The sequence below is a fragment of the Oncorhynchus mykiss genome, chromosome 3 (assembly GCF_013265735.2).
Source record: "Oncorhynchus mykiss isolate Arlee chromosome 3, USDA_OmykA_1.1, whole genome shotgun sequence".
Lineage (NCBI taxonomy): Eukaryota > Metazoa > Chordata > Actinopteri > Salmoniformes > Salmonidae > Oncorhynchus > Oncorhynchus mykiss.
This window is the reverse complement of record NC_048567.1, coordinates 82,297,005-82,309,558: the sequence shown is the minus strand read 5'-3', so window position 1 is coordinate 82,309,558 and position 12,554 is coordinate 82,297,005. Positions and strand designations below refer to the sequence as shown.

At 40.4% G+C, this 12,554-nt stretch overlaps 1 protein-coding gene across 5 annotated transcripts in view; it reads left to right on the top strand.

Moving 5' to 3' along the window:
- The window catches only part of pard3bb (par-3 family cell polarity regulator beta b), a 288,351-nt gene extending 276,524 nt beyond the window's left edge, over positions 1-11,827 (top strand). For 4 of the 5 annotated variants that reach the window (XM_036975336.1, XM_036975337.1, XM_036975335.1 and 1 more), the window contains one exon: positions 11,596-11,827. In XM_036975336.1, coding sequence (XP_036831231.1) covers positions 11,596-11,810 — 215 coding nt within the window. In that variant the 3' untranslated portion in view covers positions 11,811-11,827. The remainder of the gene's footprint in view (positions 1-11,595) is intronic. The other variant, XM_036975338.1, reaches the window with a different exon arrangement.
- Positions 11,828-12,554: the final 727 nt, after the last annotated feature.

Sequence of the window (12,554 nt, the reverse complement as noted above, 5' to 3'; positions counted from 1 at the left end):
TGTCGCTGTCTCTCTCTCTCTGTCTCTCTCTCTGTCTCTCTCTCTCTGTCTCTGTGTCTTTGTCTCTGTCTCTGTCTCTCTCTCACTGTCTCTCTCTCTCTGTCTCTCTCTCTGTCTCTCTCTCTCTGTCTCTGTGTCTTTGTCTCTGTCTCTGTCTCTCTCTCTCGCTGTCTCTCTCTCTCTGTCTCTCTCTCTGTCTCTCTCTCTCTCTCCCCATGGCACACATTAATTCCAACAGAAGTTAGAGTAGTGAATTGATACGGGCACGGCTGTGATGTGTTTAAAGCTGGTATTATTCATTAACACAGTAGATCCACAGAGGACCGTTCAGCGAGAGAGACACTCTAATATGCATCAGAACATGCTTTTTGTTCGACACGCACTGTAGCTCAACGTAAATTAATCCTGAGGACACAAAGCATAGAGAGGAGAGGCGGGGGGCTCCTATCACTACTCTGTACCCTTTACAGTACTATCTCCTATCACTACTCTATACCCTTTACAGTACTATCTCCTATCACTACTCTATACCCTTTACAGTACTATCTCCTATCACTACTCTATACCCTTTACAGTACTATCTCCTATCACTACTCTGTACCCTTTACAGTACTATCTCCTATCACTACTCTATACCCTTTACAGTACTATCTCCTATCACTACTCTATACCCTTTACAGTACTATCTCCTATCACTACTCTATACCCTTTACAGTACTATCTCCTATCACTACTCTATACCCTTTACAGTACTATCTCCTATCACTACTCTATACCCTTTACAGTACTATCTCCTATCACTACTCTGTACCCTTTACAGTACTATCTCCTATCACTACTCTATACCCTTTACAGTACTATCTCCTATCACTACTCTATACCCTTTACAGTACTATCTCCTATCACTACTCTATACCCTTTACAGTACTATCTCCTATCACTACTCTATACCCTTTACAGTACTATCTCCTATCACTACTCTGTACCCTTTACAGTACTATCTCCTATCACTACTCTATACCCTTTACAGTACTATCTCCTATCACTACTCTATACCCTTTACAGTACTATCTCCTATCACTACTCTATACCCTTTACAGTACTATCTCCTATCACTACTCTATACCCTTTACAGTACTATCTCCTATCACTACTCTATACCCTTTACAGTACAATCTCCTATCACTACTCTATACCCTTTACAGTACTATCTCCTATCACTACTCTATACCCTTTACAGTACTATATCCTATCACTACTCTATACCCTTTACAGTACTATCTCCTATCACTACTCTATACCCTTTACAGTACTATCTCCTATCACTACTCTATACCCTTTACAGTACTATCTCCTATCACTACTCTATACCCTTTACAGTACTATATCCTATCACTACTCTATACCCTTTACAGTACTATCTCCTATCACTACTCTATACCCCTTACAGTACTATCTCCTATCACTACTCTATACCCTTTACAGTACTATCTCATATCACTACTCTATACCCTTTACAGTGCTATCTCCTATCACTACTCTATACCCTTTACAGTACTATCTCCTATCACTACTCTATACCCTTTACAGTGATATCTCCTATCACTACTCTATACCCTTTACAGTGATATCTCCTATCACTACTCTGTACCCTTTACAGTGATATCTCCTATCACTGCTCTATACCCTTTACAGTACTATCTCCTAACACTACTCTATACCCTTTACAGTGCTATCTCCTATCACTACTCTATACCCTTTACAGTGCTATCTCCTATCACTACTCTATACCCTTTACAGTGATATCTCCTATCACTGCTCTATACCCTTTACAGTACTATCTCCTATCACTACTCTATACCCTTTACAGTGATATCTCCTATCACTACTCTATACCCTTTACAGTGATATCTCCTATAACTACTCTATACCCTTTACAGTGATATCTCCTATCTCTACTCTATACCCTTTACAGTGATATCTCCTATCACTACTCTATACCCTTTACAGTGATATCTCCTATCACTACTCTATACCCTTTACAGTACTATCTCCTATCACTACTCTATACCCTTTACAGTACTATCTCCTATCACTACTCTATACCCTTTACAGTACTATCTCCTATCACTACTCTATACCCTTTACAGTACTATCTCCTATCACTACTCTATACCCTTTACAGTACTATCTCCTATCACTACTCTATACCCTTTACAGTGATATCTCCTATCACTACTCTATACCCTTTACAGTGCTATCTCCTATCACTGCTCTATACCCTTTACAGTGATATCTCCTATCACTGCTCTATACCCTTTACAGTGATATCTCCTATCACTACTCTATACCCTTTACAGTACTATCTCATATCACTACTCTATACCCTTTACAGTATTATCTCCTATCACTACTCTATACCCTTTACAGTGCTATCTCCTATCACTACTCTATACCCTTTACAGTACTATCTCCTATCACTACTCTATACCCTTTACAGTGATATCTCATATCACTACTCTATACCCTTTACAGGACTATCTCCTATCACTACTCTGTACCCTTTACAGTGATATCTCCTATCACTGCTCTATACCCTTTACAGTACTATCTCCTATCACTACTCTATACCCTTTACAGTGCTATCTCCTATCACTACTCTATACCATTTACAGTGCTATCTCCTATCACTACTCTATACCCTTTACAGTATTATCTCCTATCACTGCTCTATACCCTTTACAGTACTATCTCCTATCACTACTCTATACCATTTACAGTACTATCTCCTATCACTACTCTATACCCTTTACAGTACTATCTCCTATCACTGCTCTATACCCTTTACAGTGCTATCTCCTATCACTACTCTATACCCTTTACAGTGCTATCTCCTATCACTACTCTATACCCTTTACAGTACTATCTCCTATCACTACTCTATACCCTTTACAGTGATATCTCCTATCACTACTCTATACCCTTTACAGTGATATCTCCTATCACTACTCTATACCCTTTACAGTACTATCTCCTATCACTACTCTATACCCTTTACAGTACTATCTCCTATCACTACTCTATACCCTTTACAGTACTATCTCCTATCACTACTCTATACCCTTTACAGTACTATCTCCTATCACTACTCTATACCCTTTACAGTACTATCTCCTATCACTACTCTATACCCTTTACAGTACTATCTCCTATCACTACTCTATACCCTTTACAGTACTATCTCCTATCACTACTCTATACCCTTTACAGTGATATCTCCTATCACTGCTCTATACCCTTTACAGTGATATCTCCTATCACTACTCTATACCCTTTACAGTGCTATCTCCTATCACTGCTCTATACCCTTTACAGTGATATCTCCTATCACTGCTCTATACCCTTTACAGTGATATCTCCTATCACTACTCTATACCCTTTACAGTACTATCTCCTATCACTACTCTATACCCTTTACAGTGATATCTCCTATCACTACTCTATACCCTTTACAGTATTATCTCCTATCACTACTCTATACCCTTTACAGTGATATCTCCTATCACTACTCTATACCCTTTACAGTATTATCTCCTATCACTACTCTATACCCTTTACAGTGATATATCCTATCACTACTCTATACCCTTTACAGTACTATCTCCTATCACTACTCTATACCCTTTACAGTACTATCTCCTATCACTACTCTATACCCTTTACAGTACTATATCCTATCACTACTCTATACCCTTTACAGTACTATCTCCTATCACTACTCTATACCCTTTACAGTACTATCTCCTATCACTACTCTATACCCTTTACAGTACTATCTCCTAACACTACTCTATACCCTTTACAGTGCTATCTCCTATCACTACTCTATACCCTTTACAGTGCTATCTCCTATCACTACTCTATACCCTTTACAGTGATATCTCCTATCACTGCTCTATACCCTTTACAGTACTATCTCCTATCACTACTCTATACCCTTTACAGTGATATCTCCTATCACTACTCTATACCCTTTACAGTGATATCTCCTATCACTACTCTATACCCTTTACAGTGATATCTCCTATCACTACTCTATACCCTTTACAGTGATATCTCCTATCACTACTCTATACCCTTTACAGTGATATCTCCTATCACTACTCTATACCCTTTACAGTACTATCTCCTATCACTACTCTATACCCTTTACAGTACTATCTCCTATCACTACTCTATACCCTTTACAGTACTATCTCCTATCACTACTCTATACCCTTTACAGTGATATCTCCTATCACTGCTCTATATCCTTTACAGTGATATCTCCTATCACTACTCTATACCCTTTACAGTGCTATCTCCTATCACTGCTCTATACCCTTTACAGTGATATCTCCTATCACTGCTCTATACCCTTTACAGTGATATCTCCTATCACTACTCTATACCCTTTACAGTACTATCTCATATCACTACTCTATACCCTTTACAGTATTATCTCCTATCACTACTCTATACCCTTTACAGTGCTATCTCCTATCACTACTCTATACCCTTTACAGTACTATCTCCTATCACTACTCTATACCCTTTACAGTGATATCTCATATCACTACTCTATACCCTTTACAGGACTATCTCCTATCACTACTCTGTACCCTTTACAGTGATATCTCCTATCACTGCTCTATACCCTTTACAGTACTATCTCCTATCACTACTCTATACCCTTTACAGTGATATCTCCTATCACTACTCTATACCCTTTACAGTGATATCTCCTATCACTACTCTATACCCTTTACAGTGATATCTCCTATCACTACTCTATACCCTTTACAGTGATATCTCCTATCACTACTCTATACCCTTTACAGTGATATCTCCTATCACTACTCTATACCCTTTACAGTACTATCTCCTATCACTACTCTATACCCTTTACAGTACTATCTCCTATCACTACTCTATACCCTTTACAGTACTATCTCCTATCACTACTCTATACCCTTTACAGTGATATCTCCTATCACTACTCTATACCCTTTACAGTGATATCTCCTATCACTACTCTATACCCTTTACAGTGATATCTCCTATCACTACTCTATACCCTTTACAGTACTATCTCCTATCACTACTCTATACCCTTTACAGTACTATCTCCTATCACTACTCTATACCCTTTACAGTACTATCTCCTATCACTACTCTATACCCTTTACAGTGATATCTCCTATCACTGCTCTATACCCTTTACAGTGATATCTCCTATCACTACTCTATACCCTTTACAGTGCTATCTCCTATCACTGCTCTATACCCTTTACAGTGATATCTCCTATCACTGCTCTATACCCTTTACAGTGATATCTCCTATCACTACTCTATACCCTTTACAGTACTATCTCCTATCACTACTCTATACCATTTACAGTGATATCTCCTATCACTACTCTATACCCTTTACAGTATTATCTCCTATCACTACTCTATACCCTTTACAGTGATATCTCCTATCACTACTCTATACCCTTTACAGTATTATCTCCTATCACTACTCTATACCCTTTACAGTGATATCTCCTATCACTACTCTATACCCTTTACAGTACTATCTCCTATCACTACTCTATACCCTTTACAGTACTATCTCCTATCACTACTCTATACCCTTTACAGTACTATATCCTATCACTACTCTATACCCTTTACAGTACTATCTCCTATCACTACTCTATACCCTTTACAGTACTATCTCCTATCACTACTCTATACCCTTTACAGTACTATCTCCTATCACTACTCTATACCCTTTACAGTGCTATCTCCTATCACTACTCTATACCCTTTACAGTACTATCTCCTATCACTACTCTATACCCTTTACAGTGATATCTCCTATCACTACTCTATACCCTTTACAGTGATATCTCCTATCACTGCTCTATACCCTTTACAGTACTATCTCCTAACACTACTCTATACCCTTTACAGTGCTATCTCCTATCACTACTCTATACCCTTTACAGTGCTATCTCCTATCACTACTCTATACCCTTTACAGTGATATCTCCTATCACTGCTCTATACCCTTTACAGTACTATCTCCTATCACTACTCTATACCCTTTACAGTGATATCTCCTATCACTACTCTATACCCTTTACAGTGATATCTCCTATCACTACTCTATACCCTTTACAGTGATATCTCCTATCACTACTCTATACCCTTTACAGTGATATCTCCTATCACTACTCTATACCCTTTACAGTGATATCTCCTATCACTACTCTATACCCTTTACAGTACTATCTCCTATCACTACTCTATACCCTTTACAGTACTATCTCCTATCACTACTCTATACCCTTTACAGTACTATCTCCTATCACTACTCTATACCCTTTACAGTACTATCTCCTATCACTACTCTATACCCTTTACAGTACTATCTCCTATCACTACTCTATACCCTTTACAGTGATATCTCCTATCACTGCTCTATATCCTTTACAGTGATATCTCCTATCACTACTCTATACCCTTTACAGTGCTATCTCCTATCACTGCTCTATACCCTTTACAGTGATATCTCCTATCACTGCTCTATACCCTTTACAGTGATATCTCCTATCACTACTCTATACCCTTTACAGTACTATCTCATATCACTACTCTATACCCTTTACAGTATTATCTCCTATCACTACTCTATACCCTTTACAGTGATATCTCCTATCACTGCTCTATATCCTTTACAGTGATATCTCCTATCACTACTCTATACCCTTTACAGTGCTATCTCCTATCACTACTCTATACCCTTTACAGTACTATCTCATATCACTACTCTATACCCTTTACAGTGATATCTCATATCACTACTCTATACCCTTTACAGGACTATCTCCTATCACTACTCTGTACCCTTTACAGTGATATCTCCTATCACTGCTCTATACCCTTTACAGTACTATCTCCTAACACTACTCCATACCCTTTACAGTGCTATCTCCTATCACTACTCTATACCATTTACAGTGCTATCTCCTATCACTACTCTATACCCTTTACAGTATTATCTCCTATCACTGCTCTATACCCTTTACAGTACTATCTCCTATCACTACTCTATACCCTTTACAGTACTATCTCCTATCACTACTCTATACCCTTTACAGTACTATCTCCTATCACTGCTCTATACCCTTTACAGTGCTATCTCCTATCACTACTCTATACCCTTTACAGTGCTATCTCCTATCACTACTCTATACCCTTTACAGTACTATCTCCTATCACTACTCTATACCCTTTACAGTGATATCTCCTATCACTACTCTATACCCTTTACAGTGATATCTCCTATCACTACTCTATACCCTTTACAGTACTATCTCCTATCACTACTCTATACCCTTTACAGTACTATCTCCTATCACTACTCTATACCCTTTACAGTACTATCTCCTATCACTACTCTATACCCTTTACAGTACTATCTCCTATCACTACTCTATACCCTTTACAGTGATATCTCCTATCACTGCTCTATACCCTTTACCGTACTATCTCCTATGACTACTCTATACCCTTTACAGTGATATATCCTATCACTACTCTATACCCTTTACAGTGATATCTCCTATCACTACTCTATACCCTTTACAGTACTATCTCCTATCACTACTCTATACCCTTTACAGTACTATCTCCTATCACTGCTCTATACCCTTTACAGTACTATCTCCTATCACTACTCTATACCCTTTACAGTACTATCTCCTTTCACTACTCTATACCCTTTACAGTGATATCTCATATCACTGCTCTATACCCTTTACAGTGCTATCTCCTATCACTACTCTATACCCTTTACAGTGATATCTCCTATCACTACTCTATACCCTTTACAGTGCTATCTCCTATCACTACTCTATACCCTTTACAGTGCTATCTCCTATCACTACTCTATACCCTTTACAGTGATATCTCCTATCACTACTCTATAGCAGTAAATAACAGCAGCGGAGCTATATACAGGGAGGTATCTGCACATTGTGGAGGCTATATACAGGGTGTTACAGTACAGAGTCAATGTGGAGGCTATATACAGGGTGTTACTGTACAGAGTCAATGTGGAGGCTATATACAGGGTGTTACTGTACAGAGTCAATGTGGAGGCTATATACAGGGTGTTACTGTACAGAGTCAATGTGGAGGCTATATACAGGGTTTTACAGTACAGAGTCAATGTGGAGGCTATATACAGGGTGTACCAGTACAGAGTCAATGTGGAGGCTACATACAGGGGGTACCGGTACAGAGTCAATTTGGAGGCTATATACAGGGGGTAACGGTACAGAGTCAATGTGGAGGCTATATACAGGGGGTACCGGAACAGAGTCAATGTGAAGGCTATATACAGGGGGTACCGGTACAGAGTCAATGTGGAGGCTATATACAGGGTGTACCAGTACAGAGTCAATGTGAAGGCTATATACAGGGTGTTACGGTACAGAGTCAATGTTGAGGCTATATACAGGGGGTACCGGTAAAGAGTCAATGTGGAGGCTATATACAGGGGGTACCGGTACAGAGTCAATGTGGAGGCTATATACAGGGGGTACTGGTACAGAGTCAATGTGGAGGCTATATACAGGGTTTTACAGTGCAGAGTCAATGTGGAGGCTATATACAGGGTGTACCAGTACAGAGTCAATGTGGAGGCTATATACAGGGGGTACCGGTACAGAGTCAATGTGGAGGCTATATACAGGGGGTACTGGTACAGAGTCAATGTGGAGGCTATATACAGGGTGTTACTGTACAGAGTCAATGTGGAGGCTATATACAGGGTGTTACTGTACAGAGTCAATGTGGAGGCTATATACAGGGGGTAACGGTACAGAGTCAATGTGGAGGCTATATACAGGGTATTACGCTACAGAGTCAATGTGGAGGCTATATACAGGGTATTACGGTACAGAGTCAATGTGGAGGCTATATACAGGGGGTACCGGTACAGAGTCAATGTGGAGGCTATATACAGGGTGTTACTGTACAGAGTCAATGTGGAGGCTATATACAGGGTTTTACAGTACAGAGTCAATGTGGAGGCTATATACAGGGTTTTACAGTACAGAGTCAATGTGGAGGCTATATACAGGTTGTACCAGTACAGAGTCAATGTGGAGGCTACATACAGGGGGTACCGGTACAGAGTCAATTTGGAGGCTATATACAGGGGGTAACGGTACAGAGTCAATGTGGAGGCTATATACAGGGGGTACCGGTAAAGAGTCAATGTGAAGGCTATATACAGGGGGTACCGGTACAGAGTCAATGTGGAGACTATATACAGGGGGTAACGGTACAGAGTCAATGTGGAGGCTATATACAGGGGGTACCGGAACAGAGTCAATGTGAAGGCTATATACAGGGGGTACCGGTACAGAGTCAATGTGGAGACTATATACAGGGGGTACCAGTACAGAGTCAATGTGAAGGCTATATACAGGGTGTTACGGTACAGAGTCAATGTTGAGGCTATATACAGGGGGTACCGGTAAAGAGTCAATGTGGAGGCTATATACAGGGGGTACCGGTACAGAGTCAATGTGGAGGCTACAGTGCCTTGCGAAAGTATTCGGCCCCCTTGAACTTTGCAACCTTTTGCCACATTTCAGGCTTCAAACATAAAGATATAAAACTGTATTTTTTTGTGAAGAATCAACAACAAGTGGGACACAATCATGAAGTGGAACAACATTTATTGGATATTTCAAACTTTTTTAACAAATCAAAAACTGAAAAATTGGGCGTGCAAAATTATTCAGCCCCTTTACTTTCAGTGCAGCAAACTCTCTCCAGAAGTTCAGTGAGGATCTCTGAATGATCCAATGTTGACCTAAATGACTAATGATGATAAATACAATCCACCTGTGTGTAATCAAGTCTCCGTATAAATGCACCTGCACTGTGATAGTCTCAGAGGTCCGTTAAAAGCGCAGAGAGCATCATGAAGAACAAGGAACACACCAGGCAGGTCCGAGATACTGTTGTGAAGAAGTTTAAAGCCGGATTTGGATACAAAAAGATTTCCCAAGCTTTAAACATCCCAAGGAGCACTGTGCAAGCGATAATATTGAAATGGAAGGAGTATCAGACCACTGCAAATCTACGAAGACCTGGCCGTCCCTCTAAACTTTCAGCTCATACAAGGAGAAGACTGATCAGAGATGCAGCCAAGAGGCCCATGATCACTCTGGATGAACTGCAGAGATCTACAGCTGAGGTGGGAGACTCTGTCCATAGGACAACAATCAGTCGTATATTGCACAAATCTGGCCTTTATGGAAGAGTGGCAAGAAGAAAGCCATTTCTTAAAGATATCCATAAAAAGTGTTGTTTAAAGTTTGCCACAAGCCACCTGGGAGACACACCAAACATGTGGAAGAAGGTGCTCTGGTCAGATGAAACCAAAATTGAACTTTTTGGCAACAATGCAAAACGTTATGTTTGACGTAAAAGCAACACAGCTCATCACCCTGAACACACCGTCCCCACTGTCAAACATGGTGGTGGCAGCATCATGGTTTGGGCCTGCTTTTCTTCAGCAGGGACAGGGAAGATGGTTAAAATTGATGGGAAGATGGATGGAGCCAAATACAGGACCATTCTGGAAGAAAACCTGATGGAGTCTGCAAAAGACCTGAGACTGGGACGGAGATTTGTCTTCCAACAAGACAATGATCCAAAACATAAAGCAAAATCTACAATGGAATGGTTCAAAAATAAACATATCCAGGTGTTAGAATGGCCAAGTCAAAGTCCAGACCTGAATCCAATTGAGAATCTGTGGAAAGAACTGAAAACTGCTGTTCACAAATGCTCTCCATCCAACCTCACTGAGCTCGAGCTGTTTTGCAAGGAGGAATGGGAAAAAATGTCAGTCTCTCGATGTGCAAAACTGATAGAGACATACCCCAAGCGACTTACAGCTGTAATCGCAGCAAAAGGTGGCGCTACAAAGTATTAACTTAAGGGGGCTGAATAATTTTGCACGCCCAATTTTTCAGTTTTTGATTTGTTAAAAAAGTTTGAAATATCCAATAAATGTCGTTCCACTTCATGATTGTGTCCCACTTGTTGTTGATTCTTCACAAAAAAATACAGTTTTATATCTTTATGTTTGAAGCCTGAAATGTGGCAAAAGGTCGCAAAGTTCAAGGGGGCCGAATACTTTCGCAAGGCACTGTATATACAGGGGGTACCAGTACAGAGTCAATATACAGGGGGTACCGGTACAGAGTCAATATACAGGGGGTACCGGTACAGAGTCAATATACAGGGGTACCGGTACAGAGTCAATATACAGGAGGTACCGGTACAGAGTCAATATACAGGGGTACCGGTACAGAGTCAATATACAGGGGGTACCGGTACAGAGTCAATATACAGGGGTACCGGTACAGAGTCAATACACAGGAGGTACCGGTACAGAGTCAATATACAGGAGGTACCGGTACAGAGTCAATACACAGGAGGTACCGGGTTAACTGTCTGTGTGTCTCTCCTCTCCAGATGACCTGTCAGACCAGAGTTCGGGACGGGACACCCCTGCCAGCGGCTCCTCTCGCCAGGGCGTGGGGGAAGAGGAGAGGCAAGACAAGAAGAAGAAGGCCAAAGGAAAGAAGAAAGAGAAGCAGTCCAAAAGTAAAGGGAAGAAGATAACTGAGGATGTGGACGAGTCAGACAAGAAGGCCAAGAAGAAGAAAGGTTTTGGTTTACTGAGGTGAGGCCATTTCCTGTCGTGTCCATTCATGTCTTCAGTAAGGACTGTCATGTCCATTAGTGTCTTCAGTAAGGACTGCCATGTCCATTAGTGTCTTCAGTAAGGACTGTCATGTCCATTAGTGTCTTCAGTAAGGACTGTCATGTCTATTAATGTCTTCAGTAAGGACTGTCATGTCCATTAGTGTCTTCAGTAAGGACTGTCATGTCCATTAATGTCTTCAGTAAGGACTGTCATGTCCATTAGTGTCTTCAGTAAGGACTGTCATGTCCATTAGTGTCTTCAGTAAGGACTGTCGTGTCCATTAATGTCTTCAGTAAGGACTGTCATGTCCATTAGTGTCTTCAGTAAGGACTGTCATGTCCATTAGTGTCTTCAGTAAGGACTGTCATGTCCATTAATGTCTTCAGTAAGGACTGCCATGTCCATTAGTGTCTTCAGTAAGGACTGTCATGTCCATTAGTGTCTTCAGTAAGGACTGCCATGTCCATTCATGTCTTCAGTAAGGACTGTCATGTCCATTAATGTCTTCAGTAAGGACTGCCATGTCCATTCATGTCTTCAGTAAGGACTGTCATGTCCATTAATGTCTTCAGTAAGGACTGTCATGTCCATTAATGTCTTCAGTAAGGACTATCATGTCCATTAGTGTCTTCAGTAAGGACTGCCATGTCCATTCATGTCTTCAGTAAGGACTGTCATGTCCATTAATGTCTTCAGTAAGGACTGTCATGTCCATTCATGTCTT